Consider the following 22,669-nt stretch of genomic DNA (forward strand, 5'->3'; position numbering starts at 1 on the left):
GAATATGAGTAGCGTACCGATAGCCATCACTTTGATTGAGTTCAGCTTGGACAATCAAAGATTTGATCCGAAGAGAGAATAAACATGCATGTTCAAGGAGTTTCTGGATCTCGGTATCAAAATTAACATAGCGATTCTTGTTGAATCTCTTACATATTTCTTCCGTAGATTGTCAAAAATGAATACCTTGTGAGTCTAATCAAATCTCTGTAAGCTCCCAATGCCCCACTTCTCACCATCTTCCCTCTACTCTCTTAAAAAAACTGATGGGCACTAATATCACAAACTAATAATTTAGTATACAGACATCAATTAAAAAGATCCCATATAATTCCCAATATCAAAGTAATAAACATGCAATAATTGAATTTGGTAGGTTACAACCCCACTTATCACATAGATCACATCTATATAAAACTTACATGTATCTATAACTCTCAATCCTTGAAATCAGATTCAATAAAACAAATATTTATACGCTTTTGATATGAAATCCCATGTACAGGATTTTAATGATATTGTGTCTCGCCATGGATATCACGAGTAAGAATTTATTTCAATGACAATCAAATAAATTCAAAAGAGAAGAAAAACAACTCTTCTAAGTCTTTTTACCTCACTGATAAGCCTGAACGAGGAGGGTGTGGCTGTGGAGGGTCTGGAGACTTGAGTGGCTTCGGCTGTGACTGTGGTATTATATAAGTCCCCACTAAATTCTAAACCAAAAATTATCAATAAAATTAGGTTTTATAAATTATTCCCAAAAAAAAAAAAAAATACCTTTTTAAAATCTATATACTCTATTTTAATTACTACTTATCCTTTTACAAATAAGTTAATGTTTTTTTGAAGTTTGATTTTATTTGAATTGGGGTTTGAATAATACCACTCAATTCTTTTAAGCTATATTTAACAGAAAATCTCTTCTATTTATATATTCATTTGTTTTTCGCCTTAAGTATTAATAAAAAATTCGAATACGAAGATTTTCTCCATTTTAAAAATTCATCTAATTTAATTCCCATTCAAATTAAGCAAAAATTCAATTTTCCTTAGTTGAAAGGAAATATCTTTTATTCATGATTTCTTGCCTAATTTCTTAAAACAAATAAAAAAATAAAAATTAATATAGCAAATAACTACACTGTTGGTTCTGTGTCCAAATAAAAGTGGTAAAAAGTTTATAATACATCATATAGAATTAATGGACAATATTGGGATAGAAAATACTATGTTTACAATCCAATCTCCCAATCTTCTCTTACAACTCTAACGTGGTAACAAGGTTAATACTATTATGTCAACTGACGACTTTGACTAAACATGAACGGTCATTCTATCGAGACGAATGGTTGTTCCTTAGTGACGAATGACCGTTCCTTTCATAAGGAACAATCATTCCTTAGAGACAAACGACTGCTCCTTAGAGACGAACGATCATTCATTTCATAAGGAGTAATGTTCGTCCCCAAGAAACGACGTGTTTAGTTAAAGTCATTTAATGCCTTGGGTGTGGTGAGAGTTGACATGATTGTGCCACTTAGCTACCACATTAGGGTTGTAAAAAAAGGTTGTGAGATTGAGTTGCAAATATAGCACTGCTCTATTAGGATGCAACTTAAAACGTGTAAAATTATGTCTTTTTGTTTGTTTTTTTTGTCAATCAACATTTGTGCCTACTGCTTTCTAAGCATCTTCCCTTGATAAATAAAAACCCATTTTTTGAACCACCACCAAGACTCTATAGCAAAAACTCAAGTTTGGAAACCCTCTCAAAGCCCTAAAAAAGATGGAATCCAACCAAAGATTTGAGAATTCCATGATTACAAATACAACTTAACTCTATGGGAGCAGTTGGTTGTAGGTTATATGTGATTACTAAGGTAACGTCATCTTATATTACTTGATTACCACGTTTGGTTGTCAAATAATATAAGATTCCGATAATCTTTCAATACTAATAGAGTGCGTTTGATTTAGGGAATGTTGGATTACTGGAATCCTATATTATCTTGAAGATTACTGGGAATCTTTAAGAAAATGTGTTTTGTTAGTTAGAATAAATTAGTAGGTATATTATATTAATATGTTTGGTTAGGAGGAATAAATTGGTGGGTATATTATTTAAATTACTAAATTGCCCTCTTTTTAAATATTAATATAATATTATTTTTATTATTAATTTTTAAATGATATCTTTTAACCCCCAATATTTCAAATTTAGCTAAAATACCTCCGTTTATATAAAACTTTAATTTATAACAAACTCAACCCCACCACCCTGTCGTCGCCTACTGCCACCGCAAACCACCTTTGGAAGTCACCTGGAGTCACCGTGAGCATTCCATCATGACTGGGAGGCCTCGATATGACCATTTTTTGCCATATTGAGGCCAAAAAGGCCATATTGGGAGCAGATCTTGCCAGAAATGGCCAGATCTATTCTGGCCATTTCTGGCTAGATTAACGGCCAGACCCTTGACCTTTATCGATCTAGCTGAAAAAGGCCAAGGGTCTGGTTGTTAATGGCCATACCTATCAATCTGGTCGTTAACGGCCAGATCTACTCTCGATATGGCTGTTTCTGGCTATATTGATGGCCGAAAAGGCCATATCGGGGCCTCTCGGTCACAGTGGGCTGCTCACGGCGACTCCAGGTGACTTTCGGCGACTTCCCATGGCGGTCGACGGTGGTTTGGCTTGCATCAGGCGGCAGCAGGTGGGTGGGGTGGTGGCTTCGGTAAGCTGAAATTTGTTTTGATTTCAAAGGTAATTTTGTCGAAAAAGTTAATTAATTGGGGTCAAATAGTAAAAGCAAGATTCATGTAAATAAATTTAAAAATAAGGGCATTATTGTCCTAAAATTTTATTAATAAGTGATAGAATTATAACAAAAAAAAAAAAAAAAAAGATTACCCAAGTAATCTTACAATACCTAAGAAAATGGAGGTAATCATATTATCTCTAATATTACCAATAGTAACCACTATTGATGTTTAAAGATTATCGATATCTTATATTACTTGACAGCCAAACATGGTAATCAAGTAATATAAGATGACTTAACTCCATAAATCCCATATAACCTCTAACCAAATGCCCCCATAATAATTACTGTTGGTAATATTGGAAGCAATATGCTAATCTTCATTTTCTTAGGTATTATAAGATTACTTTGTTATCTTATTTTTGTTATAATTTTATCCCTTATTAATAAAATTTATGGACAATAATGCCATTGTTTTAAAAACAATTTACATCAATCCACCATTACAATTTTACCCTTGTTCAATTAAGTTTTTGGACAATAATGCCCTTATATTTAAAACAAATAAATTCAAAAGAAAAGAAAAACAACTCTTCTAAGTCTTTTTACCTCATTGATAGGCCTGAACGAGGAGGGTGTGGCTGTGGAGGGTCTGCAGACTTGAGCGACTTCGGTTGTGACTGTGGTATTATATAAGTCCCCACTGAATTCTAAACCAAAAATTATCAATAAAATTAGGTTTTATAAATTATTCCAAAAAATACCTTTTTAAAATCTATATACTCTATTTTAATTAATACTTATCCTTTTACAAAATAAGTTAATGTTTATTTGAAGTTTGATTTTAGTTGAATTGTGGTTTGAATAATACCACTCAATTCTTTTAAGCTATATTTAACAGAAAATCTCTTCTATTTATATATTCATTTGTTTTTCGCCTTAAGTATTAATAAAAAATTCAAATACGAAGATTTTCTCCATTTTAAAAATTCATCTAATTTAATTCCCGTTCAAATTAAGCAAAATTTCAATTTTCCTTAGTTGAAAGAGAATATCTTTTATTCATGATTTCTTGCCTAATTTTTTAAAACAAATAAAAAAATAAAAATTAATATAGGAAATAACTACACTCTCGACTCTGTGTCCAAATAAAAGTGGTAAAAAGTTTATATTACACCATATAGAATCAATGGACAATATTGGGATGAAAAATACTAAGTTTACAATCAATCTCCCAACCTTCTCTTACAACCCTAATGTGGCAACAGGGTTAACACTATTATGTTAACTGACGACTTTGACTAAACATAAACGATCATTCCGTAGAGACGAACGGTTGTTCCTTAGTGACGAATGACCGTTCCTTTCATAAGGAACAATCATTCTTTAGAGACAAACGACCGCTTCTTAGAGATGAACGATCGTTCCTTTCATAAAGAACAACATTCGTCCCCAAGAAACGATGTGTTTAGTTAAAATCATTTAATGTCTTGGGCATGATAGGAGTTGACGTGACAGTGCCACTCAACTACCATATTAGGGTTGTAAAAAAAGGTTGTGAGATTGAGTTGCAGATATAGCATTACTCTATTAGGATGCAACTTAAAATGTGTAAAATTATGTCTTTTTGTTTGTTTTTTTTGTCAATCAACATTTGTGCTTGCTGCTTTCCAAGCATCTTCCCTTGATAAATAAAAACCCAATTTTAAAACCACCACCAAGACCCTAGGGCAAAAACTCAAGGTTGGAAACCCTCTCAAAACCCTACCAAAGCCCTAAAAAAGATGGAATCCAACCAAAGATTTGAGAATTCCATGATTACAAATACAATTTAACTTTATGGGAGCGGGTGATTGGTGGTTATATGGGATTACTGAGGCAATATCATCTTATATTACTTGATTACCACATTTGATTGTCAAGTATTATAAGATTCCAGTAATCTTTCAATACTAATAGGGTGCGTTTGGTTCAAAGAATGTTAGATTACTGGGAATGTTGGATTACTGAAATATTATATTACCTTGAAGATTATTGTGAATCTTTAAGAAAATGTGTTTGGTTAGTTGGAATAAATTGGTAGGTATGTTATATTAGTATGTTTGGTTAAGAGGAATAAATTGGTGGGTATATTATTTAAATTACTAAATTGCCCTCTTTTTAAATATTAATATAGTATTATTTTTATTATTAATTTTTAAATAATTTATTTTAACCCCCAATATTTCAAATTTAACTAAAACACCCCCTCTTATATAAAACTTTAATTTATAACAAACTCACCCCCACCAACCTGCCACCATCGCAAACCACTGTCGAAAGTCACCTGGAGTCGCCATGAGCATCCCACCATGACCGGGAGGCCTCTATATGGCCATTTTTTTTCCATATTGATGGCCGAAAATGTCATATCGGGAGTAGATGGGTCTAGCCATTAACGGCCAGACCCTTGACCTTTATCAGCCAGATCGGCTGGACCCTTGACCTTTATCGGCAAGATTGATGGGTTGATCTTTATCGGCTAGATCTCGCCTAGATCTGGCTGAAAAAGGCCAAGGGTATGGCTGTTAACGGCTAGACCCGTCAATCTAGTCGTTAACTGCTAGACTCATCAATTTGGTTGGAAATGGCCAAAATAGATCTGGCTATTTTCGATTATATTTGCTCTCGATATGGCCTCTCTCCATCAATATGGCCGGAATGGCCATATCGAGGCCTCTCGCTCACGGTGGGTTGCTCACGGCGACTCTAGGTGACTTCCGGCGGTCGTGGTGGTTTGGCTGGTGTCAGGCGGTAGCAAGTGGGTGGGGATGGCGACTTGGGTAAGCTAAAATTTGTTTTGATTTCAAGGGTAATTTTGTCTAGAAAGTTAATTAATTGGGGTCAAATGGTAAAAGCAAGATTCATGTAAATAAAATTAAAAATTAAGGAGTTACTGTCATAAAATTTTATTAATAAAGGATAGAATCGTAACAAAAGAAAAGATTACCTAAGTAATCTTACAATACCTAAGAAAATTACTAATAGTAACTACTATTGGTATTTGAAGATTATCAGTATCTTATATTACTTGACAACCAAACATGGTAATCAAGTAATATAAGATGACTGAACTCCACAAATCCCATATAACCCCTAACCAAACGCCCTGATAGTAGTTACTATTGGTAATATTGGAGGTAATTTGATAACCTCCATTTTTTTAGGTATTATAAGATTACTTGATTATCTTAGTTTTGTTATAATTTTATCCCTTATTAATAAAATTTATGGACAATAATGCCCTTGTTTTAAAAACAATTTAGGTAGCATTTGGTTCGGGGTGACATGAGATTAATCTTGTAATCTTTGTTTAATTTTCAAGATTCCCTCATTTGGTTATCAAGTAATAAAAGATTATGTAACCCTTTATTACAAATAGTGTTTACTGTTGGTAATATTGGAGGTAATCATATTACCTTTCTAAGGGGTGTTAATATAAGATTACCGAGGTAATCTTAATTTTGACCCTATTTTGCCCTTAATCTTTTATCATTTCAGACACATTTGCCCTCATATGTCTACCAAATAACAATCGCTCAGACCCTTTACATTTGAGAATTTAGCTAAAACACCCCCGTCACAAAAAAAGTTTAAAAGTTAATAAAATACCCCTACCCACCCAAGACCACTGCCGGCCTCTAGCCACTACTGCTGGCTGCCAACAAAAGTCATCATATTGGCACAAAACTGGTAGGATCTTGTTGGTTGTGTGCCGAAAAGGACGTTTTCGGCCATGGATGGTTGGAAACGACCAAATCTAGCTGTTTCACGGCTAAAGATGTGGCCGTGAAATGGTCGCCGTTTTACGACCAAAGATTTGGCCTTTTCATAGCCAGATCTATTATGGTCATTTTCGGTCAAATTCATGGCCTTTAACGACCATATCTGGGCAAGATATGGCCATTAACAACCAAATCCATCGATTTGGCCGGAAATGGCCAGATCTACTCCATTTTAGTCATTTTTGAGAGCCTCCTAGTGACTCCCGACGATTTCCAACGACTTCCAGCTGTAGATGACGATGGCCGGCAATGGCCGTGGCCCATACAAGATTCACGTTGATTAAATTGGATGGCCAGATGTCACCGAAATTTAATAATAATAAAAATATTTAATTGAATTATTAAGTTTTAGTGGGGAAAAGTTCTTAAAAATAAAGTTAGTAGTATATAAAATTCAGTATTCTCTAAAAGAAATTCATGAAAATTTTAATTATTCTATAATAAGGATAATCTTATTGACAGACAATTTGTTGGTTTTAAAATTGAATTATATTTTAAAGATAATATTAATTAAAGTCAATTCATATTTTCAACTTTCTCTCTCACAATCATCATGTTATAATATATTGATGATTAAAAAAATTGTGTCAATATTTTAAAACCAAAAGTATAAACTATGTACCTGTTGACCCGACCCATGCTGTAGGCCCCAGGCCGAAGCCCAAAATAAAGAAACAAATAAACATAAGGTGTTGTTGCCATCTCCATCCTCCCAGTTCAGGATCGCTTTTTTTGTCGAAGCCATCCTAACAACGCTTTAAAAGGTCTAAAACTTCTGTTTTTGAGGATCACATGGACGGCAGTTTCACATTTAACTGTCAAATCTTTGATAGATGATGGACCAACATACAAGAAGTGAGCCAAATTGGATTCATTGTCTATTTGAGCCGCGTAGTGCACAGTGGTATACATATCCGGTACAAAAGTCTAAACGTAAAATTATTTTTCCCTATTTTAATTCAAAAAGTATGTTATTATGTAGATCAAGAGACAAGAATTAAAAGTGAATTATAAGGCTTATTATTTTTCAAATGAGGAGAGTCTTAAAAAAGTAAATTTATAATAAAGATTTAAAAATAAGTTAATTATAGATCTTGAAATCCATTAATAAATATCTTTAATTATAAAATAAAATAAAGAGATAATCCTGTAATCATGGAATTATAATCAATCATCAAAGGTATTTTTAAATATTCAGATGCAAATTAAGACATATTATTTCCATATGACGAAGGCATCACACATTTGTCTATTCGATGCAAGAGTTGCAACAAGTGATCCTTTAATTTCATTTAGGCTTTGAACTGGAATACCTTTGTCTAAGATCACTTATTATGGATGAAAAAATAGTATACATTAGATTATCATAAATTGACAATTCAATCCAGATACACCTTCAGGGAAAAAAATAATTTACTATTAGCTAAACTACATCAAGAAAATCAATGCAATTGATTTAATTTTTTTAAAGAAATGATTTTATGTTATTGTGATTCAATTTATATATTTATATAATTACGTAATATATATGTAAATGTTAATATGTATATTTTTTTGTATGCAGTTTTATTAATAATCATCCATATATGTGTGTGTGTGTGTGTGTGTGTGTGTGTGTGTATTCTTGAAAATAAAAAATTTGAGTTAAAAAATAAATAGAATAAAAGTAAGACCATAATTATACAAATCTTTTCATGGTTACTAAAGAGTGAAAATACATTACAATACTTTTAAAAGAAAAAGTTACTGAAAAAATAATAATAAATTAAGGCATGTGGGGAATTTCCCCCGCAAAATCCCCGAATTCGGGGTGGGATAGGAGTGGGGTCAACTCATCCCCCTTGGGCCCCTGGGTCGAGCCCAGAGAGAGGCGTCGCCAGGCCTTGCCCACCTCCTGGATAGCATTGATCAGCTCATTGGTATCCGAATCGCCTTTTGGAATTTTACTAATTATTTTCCATGCACCCTGATGATCACCTGAAATCAGAAGGTCTTCATACATGCTGCAAAAAATTAAAAACCATCCTATTATAAGTTATGGAGAAAGATAAAACTCTCATTATTCATGAAAAACATAAACATAAAAATAGGAACAAGCATATCTTACCATAAATAACTGTAATAACTGTAATCTGTTGTCACAAATTCTTTCCAAATCAAACGAGAAATTTGTATATTTTTCTCTTTCACAAAAATGCTGCGAAGAGACCGAAGCCACTCATATGATAGAGCAAAGTGAAGTTCATTCTTAATGAACCGAAGCAAGTCTAAGCCAAATTGTAAATCGGGAGGCTCTGTTTCCTCTATGAGATGAAATACCTACATAGTCATAAAATTGAAATGACAAAATACAAGATTCATCACATTCATTCATAATCATACCTTAAATATACAAAGAAAATTTATATTTTACAATATTCTAAGTATACACATGATATTAGCATACTCATTGATAAACATGGAAACGGATAGATATTATAAGTTTGCATATACTATTACTATAATATGTTTTCCAACCAACCAATCTGCTGACCAACAATGTTTTTATTTAGAGCAATATTACAAATGGACAAGAAAAGAAAAGGAGCAAACCTCACGAAACAAGACGTCTCCAGCCAATTCATCATCATAATCATTGAGTTGCTTAAGCAAAGCAATCGCAGAGCTAGAATAAAAGAAGATCAACATGAGCAAACTGGTTAAGCAAATTGATTGAAAAATAAAAAATAATGAGTTTTGTATCTGGACCTTAAGTGCTTCAATCGAACACAGTGCAAGATCAGTCTATGGCAACAATACATCCAATCCTTTGGATCACCCAATTCCTCCAATAGCTGAATCGATCTACTCAAATCTTCTTCAGAATGGAGTTGCTCCTAAGATAAGAAAAGATGTTGTCATTGCATTTACAAAACATAAAATACAAAATATCTTTATATAAAACTTACGATAAGAGCTCTGATAGCTTTAGGCTCCAATCTCCATCCAGCTTGCTTAATTTCTTCATATATGACGAAGGCGTCAAACAGTTGTCCATTCGATGCAAGAGTTGCAACAAGTGATCCTTTAATTTTATGTAGGCTTTGAACTGGAATACCTTTGTCTAAGATCACCTATTATGGAAAATAGTATACATTAGATTATCATAAATTGACAATTCAATCCAGATACACCTTCAGGGAAAAAAATAATTTACTATTAGCTAAACTACATCAAGAAGAGCAATACAATTGATTTAAGCACAAGTGAAGATGTATATCGCACCATCTGAGTCCATGGATTAATTGTATAAAGTAACAAAATGGAGAAGATGATTTGTGTTTATCCAGAAGCAGTAGCAGCATCGAATCAAGCATGCAGACTAGTCTATCATAAGCATAGATGTTTTTATCCAATAAGCAGCAACATAAAAATCAAATCATGCAGGCAAGTCTCATATTTCCGATAACTAATTGGAAACAACTTCTGCATTCAATGGATTCAAGCAAAATCAAGATATGGCATGCACCAATACCTGTTTTGCCTTCTCAAACTCTCCACAAGATGCATATGCATTAATAAGTGCCTTGAAGACGCCCTTTGTAACTTGAACTCCGAAGCACGTCATTCCGTGATAATACTAAAAGCAAACAACAAAATTATCACATCACGTACTGCGAAATCCATCTTTGGCAATAAGATGAAAAGGAAAAAGAAAAAAAGAAAAAAAAAACATTCCTAGGAGAAAATCATAAAACTGTTTATCAATAACAATAAAATAATATCTACTCTTCATAGGTAAAAGGACAGAATGAACTTTTCGTTTAAACAAGAATCTTAAACTACCTTGATAATATCTTTTTCATTGCTACAATTTTGTATCAGGTAGCTGAAAGTTTGAGAATTTGGTTTCACATCTGCCTTTTCCATTTGTTTAAGCACCTTTAACGTACCATCCGTGTCTTTCTACAGCGCATTTAGCCATATAGTTAGTCAAAACACAAAATGAGACAAACATCATAAATTCAATAGCATATATTGAGAGCGAAGAAGTCACCTGTCGAAAATAGCCAGCCATTATAGCATTGTACATGTCTGCAGTTACCATCAAATTCATTTTCTTTACATCACCGAGCATTGCGTATGCACCATGTAAAGTTTCAACATAAACTGGTATATGTTTAAGTTTCAACCATTAGGATACTTAAGTGTTTAGCATATCACAATTTAAATAAAAATCAACACAAGCTAGATATGAGCAGCTACTTACATCTTCCCTTCTTACACATAAACGTATCATGCTCCTGAAGGTCTCACTATTTGGCTTCAAGTTATGGAGGCAGATCACCGAATAGATTCGCTGAACCTGACATAGCTGAACCTGAAATAAGAACAAATAATTAAACACAACAGAAATACATTCAAACAACACCAAGGATTAGCCATGCATGAATATATATGGGTTTTCTTCTTCTTTTTATTTATTCATTTATTTTTCACTAATACTATATAGTTTAGACTAAAAGGCACATTTTTCGTAGCAAAGGAGTATAATTTAGCTAACACCTACTAGAGCCCTAGATCATTGCTCGACTCATCTCCTCTGGTTTTATCTCCTTACATCATCGCTTGGATCAATGTGGTGCACCAACAAAGATCAGTTATATGACAATAATTAGACAATGAAGCTAACCATCAGAAGTCACAACAATTCCAGTGAACTAGAGTTCAGGATTACTTGATTTCAAACATGGTGGATTCACTTTCACTCCTACTATTTCTTTGTTTATTATTATTTTTTTTTTATAAGAGGCTATATAAAAATTGGTTGTTTATATGTTCAAACTGGATATTTAAGGGTTCGTTTGTTTCATTATTTATCATTATTCCAAATATAAATGTATGTTTGTTTTCTTATTTTCAAAATCCTATCCTAAATTAAAAAAATTTAAACCCCTTAAGTTTGTTTATTGACAAAAGCACCCCCAACAAAAAATTTTATAAATTAAAAAAACACCCCTATCCACCTATAGTTGCCAGATTCTAGCAACCACTATCGGTGGTGGTCGAAATCTGTCACAACAGCGTACTAACGATCGGAATTGGCTAGAAAAGGCCACATCGACGCACGACCGGCCAGATCCGACCTGTCTGTGCCATAATACTAGATTCCAATCAATTTCGACGATGTTGGCCGAAATCTGGCACTGTGGGTTGGTGGGAGTGTTTTTGTTATTTTATAAAATTTTTATATATTGGGGTGTTTAATTAAATTAGCAAATCTAGGGGAATTTTTTTGTTAATTTTTAAATTTTACCTTATAATAATCACCCAACTCCACTTACAAATACTATTTCAAAAATCCTATCCAAAGTATCAAAACAAACACACCCTAAAATTTCACATATCAAAGAAGACCAAAAAAATGAATTTTATACATGACAAATACAAAGACTCTTGAAATCACTGTCAACAATTCAGCTATTAAAATCGTGTGTCCTAAGAACCTGAAATAAGTATTTATAACCCTAAACTGCATAGAAGAAAACGGTCAGAGTCAAACCTACATACCAATTCATTCACGTCCTCATCCTCACAAGCAATCAAAATAGAGTTTAGTGTGCTTGTGGATAATGTCGATCTAGCTCCAAAAATTTCATCCAAAAATTCTTCAATTTTGTCAATAGCGTCAACCTCCTTTGAAATAAATCAAACATATATTAGTTATACTATAATTTATTGTCAAATAAATAGCAATAAGAATTAAAAAGCTGCATGATTACACAATTAATTAAAAAATGAGGGAGGGAAAATAAATTTTCAATTATTCACACGACATCATAATCCTAAATCCCTATTTTTATTGGATCTGAATTGACAAAATGATTAGGTTATGCACTATAATTTTGCAATATGAATTCTTATTTAAGCAAATCAGTTATGCTAAGACTTAGTTTTATTGCGTTTAAATTGACAAAATTTCTTATATATAAATGCTAGTTTAAGTTGTAGCAAACACAGGGACAAAATAGTAATTTTAAAAATCTGAAAGCATTATTTAAATAACAAATTAGTAATTTAATCCTCATATATTTCAGTAATTTTATATTTAAAGGGTGGGTATAAATGACTGTTGACATGACATTAAATAATAAAAAGATTATTAAGTCAAATAGTAAAGGGTGTTTTTGTCTTTACAAAGAATATATACTGTAGTTAACAGAATTTATTAACGGAACATAACGGTGGGTGCAAAAATGTTGTTTTGAAACTTTTTGGGTGGGAAATTCATTTCACTAAGCCTTGAGTGGGAAAATGTCTTTTACTCTAATTAAAATAAGTTGTTAATCGGAGGAATTCTTTAATAGAGAATATATTTAATTGGTAGCTATTTTTTCATTATTTTGTTTCTTTCCATCCAAAACTATCAACACAAAAAGCTTACAAATATCTTATCTTCTTCTTGCTTTTCACATTTCTTGTAGCTTTAAAGCTCCCATGGCATCCACGTCCACACTCCTTCACTGTCTTTCTCAACCAAGCTCTGCTCACCTCAACCATCCCATCCCATCAAAACTTGTCCTCCATAACCAATTACCCAAAACCCACTTATCCATCAAATGCAGTACCACTTCAAACAACTTAACCCCCAACCCAGATGATGGTAAACAACCCCAAGATTTCCCTTCTCCATCTCTAAACTCAGTGGCCACCACCAGCCCTGAGTCTTTCCCCATCGAAAATAGAAGAAAATCTGAGATACTCCGGGAGAGAAAGTCAAAAGCAGGTCTTGTGAAGCCAGAACCACCAAACTTCGAAGTGGGTTGGAGAAGAACCAAAGAGATAAACTTGGATAAGCCAATAGGGTATGAGATAATGGACTTCTTGGAGAAGTTGCAGGAGTTGATGGAGAGAGATTATGGCTCCACAACGCTTCTAGAGAAAGCAGGAGAGATAGTGGCGGAGAGAGCGAGAGAAGAGGCAGAATTGTTGAGAGATGAAGGGAAAGTTGAGGATAGAATGGTGATAGAGTTGTCTAGAGTTTTGAGGTTGATGCAGATGGATTTGGCCATGGTGAAAGCTGCTGTTAAAGAAGAGACTTTGGGTGAAAGACTTGAGCAAGCTAAGGCTCGCTGCAGACAAGCCGTACTTATTGCTAATTCTTTTTGAACAATATTATATACACATGATTCGCAAATGGGTGTATCAAAATTCTATCAATTACGAGTACTCCATCTCTAACCTGTAATTTCCACTGCTTTGAAAAGTTTGGGAATAGGTAAGGTGAGACAACTTCAATTTTCAAAGAAAATGAATTAATTAATTGGTCGTGTTGATATACAATAAATGGTTAGAGGATTTATCAATAACCAAGTTTATATCAATCTTTTTTCTTCTTTCTTTCCTACACAATGAATGATTGGAGAATTTATCAATAAATATATCAATCATTCTTTCTTTTCTTTCTTTTTCTTTTTCTTTTCCTTTTCCTTTACTTTTACATGCTGCTGGGTATTGTAAGTTGATTTACATGCTTTGATCCCCATACAGACATGGGGATCGTCTTTTGGAATTTTAGTAAGTATTTTCCTTGCATACTGATGATCACCTGAAGCCAAAAGGGCTTGATACATCCTGCAAACAATTGGAAAAACATCCTGATTATAAGTTATGGAGAAAGATAAAACTCTCATTATTCATAAAAAACATAAACATAAAAAAATGAACAAGCATATCTTACCTTAAATAACTAAAAACATTGTAAGGTAGACCAGCTGTCTCATATTCTTTCCAAATCGAACGAGAAATTTGTAGATTTTTCGCATTCACACAAACACTGAGAAAAATATCAAGACATTTACGTGGTGGAGCAAGGTCAAATTCATTCTTAATGATCCGAAGCAAGTCTAAGCCAATTTGTAAATCAGTAGGCTCTGATTCCGCTATTAGGGAGAATACCTACAGAGTCATAAAAATGAAAGGACAAAATACAAGGTTCATCACATTAATTCATAATCATAACATAAATATACAAAGAAAATCTAGACATTACAATATTCTAAGTAGAGACATTGATATTTGCATATTCATTGATAAACATGGAAACGAACAGGTATTAAAAGTTTGCATATATGATATTACTATTACTAAAATATGTCTTCCAACCAACCACAATAATCCTGCTGACCAACAATGTATGTATTTAGAGCAAACAGACTATATTACAAATGGGACAAGAAAAGAATAGGAGCAAACCTCAACCAAAAAGAATTCTGTAATAAATTCATCATTGTTGATTTTATCCTTGAGTTGCTTAAGCAAAGGAATCGCAGAGCTAGAATGAAAGAAGATCAACATAAGCAAATTGGCTAAGTAAATTTAGAAATAAAAAAAAATGAGTTTTGTATCTGGACCTTAAGCGCTTCAATCGAACGGAGTGCAAGATCAGTCTACAGCAACCATCCGTCCAATAGTCCAAATCATCCAATTCCTCCAATAGCTGAATCAATCTACTCAACTCTTCTTCAGAATGGAGGTGCTCCTAAGATAAGAATAGATATTGTCATTGCATTGACAAAACTTAAAACATAAAATATCTCTATATAAAACTTACAATAAGAGCTATGGCAGCTTTAGGCTCCAATCTCCATCCAGCTTCCTTGATTTCTTCATATATAACGAGGGCGTCAGACATTTGTCCATTCGATGCAAGAGCTGCGACAAGTGATCCTTTGATTTCAATTAGGCTTTTAACTGAAATACCTTTGTCTAAGATCACCTATTATGGAAAATAGTAAACATTAGATTATCATAAATTGACAGTTCAATATAGATACGCCTTAAGGGAAAAAAATAATTTACTATTAGCTAAACTACATCAAGAAAAGCAATGCAATAGATTTAAGCACAAGTGAAGATGTATATCGCACTATCTGAGTCCATGGATTAATTCTATAAAGCAAAATAATCTGACAAAATGGCGAATATGCTTTATGTTTATGCAAAAGCAGTAGCAACATCGAATCAAATCATGCAGGCAAGTCTATCATAAGCATAGATGTTTTTATCCAATATGCAGTAGCATAAAATCAAATCATGCAGACAAGTCTCATATTTCCAATAACTAATTGGAAACAAATTTTGCATTCAATGGATTCAAGCAAAATCAAGATGTGACATGCACCAATACCTGTTTTGCCTTCTCAAACTCTCCACAAGATGCATATGCATTAATAAGTGCCATGAAGACTTGCCTTGTAACTTGAACTCCGGAGCACGTCATTTCTTCATAATACTAAAAGCAAACAACCAAATTATCACATCACTTATTGCGAAATCCATTTTTGGCAATAAGATGAAAAGGAAAAAGAAAAAAAAAAAATCATGGAAGAACATCATAAAACTGTTTATCAATAACAATAAAATAGTATCTACTCTTCAGAGGCAAAAGGATAAAATAAACTTTTCGTTAAAACAGGAATCTTAAACTACCTTGACAATATCTTTTTCATTGCTACAATTTTGTATCAGGTAGCTGAAAGTTTGAGAATTTGGTTTCACATCTGCCTTTTCCATTTGTTTAAGCACCTTTAACGCACCAGCCATGTCTTTCTACAGTGCATTTAGCCGTATAGCAAGTCAAAACACAAAATGAGACAAACATCATGAATTCAATAGCATATATTGAGAGTGAAGAAGTCACCTGTCGAAAATACCCAGCCATTATAGCATTGTACATGTTTGCATTTGGCATCAAATTCATTTTCTCTACATCACCGAGCATTGCATATGCACCATCAAACTGTATTGGAACGGTAAAATTTCAACATAATAATGTTTAAGTTTCAACCATAGGATACTTAAGAGTTTAGCATATCACAATATTAAAAAAAAAAATCAACACAAGCTAGATATGAGCAACTACTTACATCCTTCATTTTCACACTTAAACTTATCATGCTCCTGAAGGTCTCACTATTTGGCTTCAAGTTATGGTTGCAGATCATCGAATAGACTCGTTGAACCTGAAATAAGAACAAATAATTTAATGTAACAAAAATAGATTCAAACAACACCAATGATTAGACATGCATGAATATATATGGCTCTTTTTTTTTTTTTTTTTTTACTAATACTATATAGTTTAGACGAAAAGGCATATTTTTCATAGCAAAAAAGTATAATTTAGCTAACATCTACTAGAGTCCTAGATCATTGCTCAACTCATCTCCTATGGTTTTATCTCCTTACAACATAGCTCAAATCAATGTTGACAGAGATCAGTAATATGACAATAATTAGAAAATTAAGCTAACCATCAGAAGTCACGACTATTTCAGTGAACTACAATTCAGGATTACTTGATTTAAAACATGGTGGATTCACTTTCATTCCAACTTCCTTCGTTTATTAATTTATTTACTTTTTACAAGAAGCAATATAAAAATTGGTTGTTCATATGTTCAAAATGGATATATAAAATTTTACATATCAAAGAAGACCAAAAACACGGAATTTTTTCTTTTTAATATACCCAGAAACATCACAAAAGAATTTGTGTAGCGTGACATTGTTACTAGTTCATCATCATTATACATGACAAATGCAGAGACTCTTGAAATCACTGTCAGCAATTCAGCAATTAAAATCTTATTTCTTATTACTAATACATCCTAACAACCTGAAGTATTTATAACAACTACCCAAAACTACACACAAGAAAATGGTCAGAGTCAAACCTACATACCAAAGTAAACTCATAGTTGTCCTCACAAGTAATCAAAATAGAGTTTAGTGTGCTTGTGGATGATGTCAATCCAGCTTCAAACATTTCGTCAACTATATCAAGAGCCACATGCACCTTTGAAATGAATCAAACATATATTAGTTTCACTGATTTTTCTGCCATATAAATAGCAGTATGAATTCAAAAACTGTATGATTACAAAATTACATTAAAGAATGAGAGGAAAACAATTTTTCAATAATCCACACGACATCATAATCCTAAAAAAACTATGTTCAAATTTTTTAATCTTTTTAGTCATTTTTTCTTTAATTAGTCAGATTTTTCCTTCTACAAAGAAATTGGATTCATACCTTGTTTAAATCACAAGTATAAGCAATGAGCTTCTCATATGATGCAAGAGAAGGTTTGATCTGCAGCTTGGCATGCAAGTCTCTAAACTTTGAAATAATATCCTCAACCTTCAATTTACAAGAATTGTAAAGAAAACAAAAATGAAAAACACATGTAAATTGATCAGTTTTTAAGGCAATACTGCTTAAGCATAAAAGCGAAAAAAAAGTAACATAACTAAAAAAAAGGTTAATATAAAACTAAAGCCTTTTAGATGCCACATAATTCATAACTCATACAACATAAAATAAGATGCTGATTGCAAACAAGATGCAATGAACATCCTACAATAAAAATTTGTCATGTAACTCCTAAGTACCCAGCTTGTATGCGAAAATAAAATTTCCAACTGATAACCATTAAAAATGAGGGGCAGGTATTATCAGCATGGATGATTAATAGATAAACAAAGAGAGGCCCAGAAAATACACTAATAGGATACTTAATAAGAGAGAATCAATTTAAATGATATTAAACTTTGGCTTCCTCAAAAATGTCCCAGGTGAAGTAACCTTCTCAAACTTTAGATAAATAAGATTGAGAGCCAAAAAGAAAAAAGAAAAGAAAAGAGGTTACAAACAAAAATAGTATTGCCTGAAGATGGTGAACTAGTACAAGCTTTTCAAAGTTGACAAAAATTATATTCTTCCATTGTTTGCTCCTTAGGAATGGTGCAAATTGAACTGATTAAGCAGAGTCTACAAACATTATCGTTTTCCAAAGTGTCACCTTAAAAAACAAGCCATTTCACCAAATGTAGCATTTAGAAACAGTAACTCCCTCAAACCACAAAAAGGAGAGAAATATTTCAATGAAAAAACTCCACTATGGCTTGTCTAACATACCAAAATATATTCCTCAGAAGAATCTATCACAACCGAAACAAATTAGAATTTCTTAATAAGATAAGATACGAAAAATAAAAGTCCAACCAGTTAAGCCATAAATAAAATAATGATTTCTTTCGAGAACTTAGCGTTTACTTGATTTAGCACACCAAAGGGGTTTTACTTTTAACTTCCCTCCAGAAAACCAATCAGCTCATGAGTTTCCTAAGTTTTATATGAAGTAAAGTAGAATGAAGTTTTTAAAATGAAATAGCAAACTGCATGCGAACTTAAGGGTGTCTCATAGGATCATGTCTCTTGAAAATTACCGGGAACATTCATGAGAAGTTCCTCACCTCTATATTTGGAATGCTAGAGGTGTAGCTAAAGATGACGTTTGAGACATTCTCTGCTCCATAATCTGCAATTTTGCCAAGCATGGATAGCTTTATTAATAACAAGTTCCTAGTCTTCCATCAGACCCTACACATGCTCTATTACATATTCCACAGACAAGGTAAGTGAACTTAATTGTTTAGGATACATATGAAAGATACAGCATAGGTGCATCAGCGCAAATAATTGCATAATGAACTACCCAAAGTCAATCATCCTGAATATCATTAAAGCTTTACATAATTGCATAATGTTAAAAGAATACATACAGTTATGAAACAATTTTAAAAGATCGTGATATTAAATATGAATAATGTTTGTAAAATTACAACAAACAAATAACTTCTTTGGATAGATGATGAAAAGTATGGCTTGTTCTCTACCGATCCTATTGTAAAACTGTAGTAGATAATCTTGTATCCATATTTTATATTCCTCAAGTCTGATTTGGAAAGCTAGAGTCAGTCGCTAGCAAAGTAAAGATTTTGGCATGGACAATCATGGAAAAATTAACACCAATGACTTGGCCCAAATTGGAAGACCGAGGGCATGCTTCTATCCTATTCAATACATTATGTGTTAAAAAGAGCCCAGCTTTTATTGCCTACACTCATACCAACTTAGCAACTTATTTTAAGGCTCCTCGATTCTTGATCCGCTTCTATTTTTCAACTGCAATTAGTTTTTATCCTAAAACTTTGTCACTTACACTAGCAACAAAATTGTTCCTGCACTCAAATATGAATTCCCCAAACATATCTAGAGATTATGTAAATAAGCCTTTAGTAAATGCTTAATAAGAAGTTTCCAAATCATGGAAAATGAAAAAACCATGTACATACCAGATATTTTTAATGCCAAGAGACACTTCTCTGCAACGGACTCCAACACTAGCCTCCCCAAGAATTTAAAAATACTCATCACATGGTCCACCGAGGAAACCTTTGTTATGTCCACAGTCTCCAAAAGTTGCAAAAATTCACTATTCCGTTTGCTTTCACAAAGTGCTAACAAGTAATTCTCTGTAATGCAAGGGTTGAATCTTGTAAGACCAGTAATGCAAAGTAGGCAATTATTAAAACAAAAGGGTAAACCAAAACGATAATGAAATAAAAAATCTCATTGACAAGAAATAGGTAGAGAGTGAGGATGACACTGAACCACATGCCTAACAAGTTGAAATAGTCTCCCTCAAAATCAATTGCAGTGCAGTTACACAGTTCCTGAATCTTCTCTTCATCATTGACTCTGATCCACAACAACATCTCATAGTAACCTAGTCTTGGATCCGAACGAGAATTTCCACTTTCAATAGCTTTACGGAAAAAATGAAACTCTTCTATCATACCCATGTCAATTAAATACATAAGAAGTGGACCATAAGTTTCCTCTTCTAGCTGAAAACCCTGCTCCTTCATAAAATTGAAAAGTTGGAAAGCCTTGCAAATTTGTTCTAGTGCAACATCTTCAGAATCACAATCCTTAGCCTGCTCAATGCAGATCTTTATTAACGAATTGTACTCTTTCACACCAGTTTCTCGCCCCAATCTACCAAATACATTAAGAGTAGCATCAGTCCCCAGTTTATTTGCACACAGGTTCACTAACTTTTCAAAACGATGAGTCTGAGTATTTTTGAAAATCCATTTTTGTTTCCTGTCACGCAAGACTTCTTTTCGAAGTTGTGAAAGGTTGTTGTTAGACATGGTAGTAATCCATGGTATCTCTAATACAGTTTCTAAGGGATTAGCATTATTAGTCCCTCCTGACTTGAGCAAACTAGCCGTAGTATCAACTGCAAAATAAGAGAATAAATGAAACCAATTTGAATAACAACTAACAAGCTCCACATTCAATTAAAAAAAGGACTTAACACAATTACTTGTGAGTTCAGTTAATTTTTGTAACATCACACAATTCATTTCTTTAACTCCAAATTGTTCAATAATCAAATAAATGGAAAAAAAAAAATGGCATCAACTTATTCATTATACAATAAATTACACGAACATACCACGCAGTATGGAAAATATCTCCTCTGTATGCAGCTTTGGTAGATCATCTGCATGAACATTAAAATCCAATCAAATACCGTCATAGTTCAATCCAACTACTTCTAAGTACATGGAAAAAAAAAATCCTTAGTTGAGTCCTCAACCACCCAGAAACCAAAACAACATAAACCATTAAACCCACAATTTTATTAGCCCTCCATTTGATCTCTCAAAATTCTTAGCAACGAAAAAGATAACATAAACAAGCCAAAATTGCCTGACAATTACTGCTTCAAAGTTTGGCTTACTAGAAATTTAAAAAAAAAAAAAAAATCATAATAATAATTGCGGATGCCTTTCTGAGTCCCCACCACCTGGGGTACAAAAAAAAAAAAAAAAAAAAAAAAAACAAAAAAAAAAAAAAAAAAAAAGCCTAAAATTTTAAATTAAGTTGCCTCCCATCCCTTTTCTTCGATTGTCTCAGCAACCAAACAATTAAACTTATACCCAGAGAAAAGAAGAAAAAAAAAAACCTCAAACATGCTAAAATCACCTAAAAATTACTTCTGTTAAGTTGGAAAAAAAAAAATATCTGATTAAAATGAATACAAAAAATGCCAGAACTTGAGTCCTCCTCTAGTTCCTCCCTAGCGACACCAAAGTCACCTGCGGGTTCTGTAGAATTGAGTTTTGGAGAGCAGTGTGAGAAGTTAGTGACGGAAGTGGAGGGCAATGCAGCTTTAGAATCAAGAGAGGAGCCGAATAACTTCGAGAGGCGGTCCTCGGTGGTGGTGGCGGACGGTGAAGTTAGAATAGAGGGCTTACTTGTAGATATAGCTAGAAAAGACGGCTTAGTTGTAGATTTAGCGGTTGATTTGATGGCTGAACGAAAGAGCGAGCTCAAAGGTTTGGCTTTGGGAGGCGGCATTTGATATTTGATTGAGCTGAGTTTTCCTTTCTTTTTTTGGGCAAAGGGAAGGGGTTTTGGGAGGGCTTTATCTGTTAGCTTCCTACATTTCCAAAAATTAGTTTCTAAAAATAAGTTTTTTAAAAATTAATACTTAACGGGTGTATATTTTAGAACCATAAACCCCTATTTTTAACTAAATTAATTTTAATTTTTTATTTCCTGTAATCTTTAGTGTATTTACTGTTTTGAAATGCACTAAAAAAAACTCAAATTAATAACAAAATATGACTTGTGTTTTTACTCTATGGTTGGACTCATTCAAAAGGAAATCTTACCTGATTTATTTTCTTTTTAACTTTCTTCTTGCAAAAACTACTCAAAACGTCCTTTCTTTTATTACAAAAAATTATAATCTGACTCTTTTTTTTCTATTGGATTTAATACATAAAATCTTTTTTTCACTTCTTTTCAATTTTTGTCCCTCCACACCTCAAATATCAGTCCGTGGATAAATGACAGTATGAAGCCCACATTGATGGGCAATTGGGCACTGCGACTAGATTGAATAACACAGTCTTTTAAAGCTGAATGAGTTCTATTATTGTTAGAATCAAATAACTTAAATACAAAGTTTTAAAACCCGGCCCATGGTGAAACCCGACAAAGTGGTTGGGTCCCGGGCTGACAGGTTGAACTGGTTTGACTCGTTGGTCAAACTAGTGACTGTCAGTATGTAGAAAAGTTTGAAATCTAGCAAAAACGCCCCTGAAAAATTTATAAGTCCCTACAAGTTTAAAATCGTACAAAAACACTCCAAATTATACAACTGGCG

At 33.0% G+C, this 22,669-nt stretch overlaps 3 protein-coding genes across 3 annotated transcripts; 1 reads left to right on the top strand and 2 right to left on the bottom strand.

Annotated features, from left to right (window-relative positions):
- Positions 1 to 8,356: 8,356 nt before the first annotated feature.
- Positions 8,357 to 12,710, bottom strand: LOC116141569 (pentatricopeptide repeat-containing protein At4g21880, mitochondrial-like). Its single transcript, XM_031427058.1, has 11 exons — positions 12,702 to 12,710; positions 12,142 to 12,267; positions 10,837 to 10,951; positions 10,628 to 10,740; positions 10,417 to 10,536; positions 10,106 to 10,210; positions 9,540 to 9,704; positions 9,391 to 9,467; positions 9,184 to 9,256; positions 8,699 to 8,910; positions 8,357 to 8,594 (listed from the first exon to the last, which is right to left on the bottom strand). The coding sequence occupies exons 1-11, from the start codon at positions 12,708 to 12,710 to the stop codon at positions 8,357 to 8,359; spliced, it is 1,353 nt and encodes a 450-aa protein (XP_031282918.1).
- Positions 12,711 to 12,982: 272 nt separating this feature from the next.
- Positions 12,983 to 13,795, top strand: LOC116141737. Its single transcript, XM_031427224.1, has one exon. It carries the CDS (start codon positions 13,069 to 13,071, stop codon positions 13,738 to 13,740), a length of 672 nt encoding a protein of 223 aa, XP_031283084.1. The 5' UTR covers positions 12,983 to 13,068; the 3' UTR covers positions 13,741 to 13,795.
- A 250-nt stretch (positions 13,796 to 14,045) lies between these two features.
- On the bottom strand, positions 14,046 to 21,906 carry LOC116141700 (pentatricopeptide repeat-containing protein At4g04790, mitochondrial-like; the record flags this gene model as incomplete). Its single annotated transcript, XM_031427176.1, has 16 exons — positions 21,594 to 21,906; positions 20,948 to 20,995; positions 20,102 to 20,728; positions 19,776 to 19,955; positions 18,894 to 18,958; positions 17,671 to 17,778; positions 17,318 to 17,431; positions 16,500 to 16,595; positions 16,274 to 16,372; positions 16,063 to 16,182; positions 15,761 to 15,865; positions 15,185 to 15,349; positions 14,985 to 15,112; positions 14,827 to 14,905; positions 14,312 to 14,529; positions 14,046 to 14,205 (listed from the first exon to the last, which is right to left on the bottom strand). Coding segments are annotated over exons 1-16 (2,574 nt in total), but the record flags the coding sequence as incomplete, so codon positions are not given.
- Between the last annotated feature and the right edge of the window lie 763 nt (positions 21,907 to 22,669).

Source organism: Pistacia vera, unplaced genomic scaffold (assembly GCF_008641045.1).
Source record: "Pistacia vera cultivar Batoury unplaced genomic scaffold, PisVer_v2 Contig40, whole genome shotgun sequence".
In the NCBI taxonomy this organism is placed as follows: domain Eukaryota; kingdom Viridiplantae; phylum Streptophyta; class Magnoliopsida; order Sapindales; family Anacardiaceae; genus Pistacia; species Pistacia vera.

Bases quoted from the DNA above. Each gene is read 5' to 3' on its own strand.
- LOC116141569 (XM_031427058.1), bottom strand. The intron at 10,211-10,416 runs GTAGTTTAAGAT...GTTTGCTTTTAG, and splicing joins ATGAAAAAGATATTATCAAG to TATTATCACGGAATGACGTG. The intron at 9,468-9,539 runs GTAAGTTTTATA...TTCTTATCTTAG, and splicing joins AAGCTATCAGAGCTCTTATC to GAGCAACTCCATTCTGAAGA.
- LOC116141737 (XM_031427224.1), top strand. From the start codon at position 13,069: ATGGCATCCACGTCCACACTCCTTCACTGTCTTTCTCAACCAAGCTCT.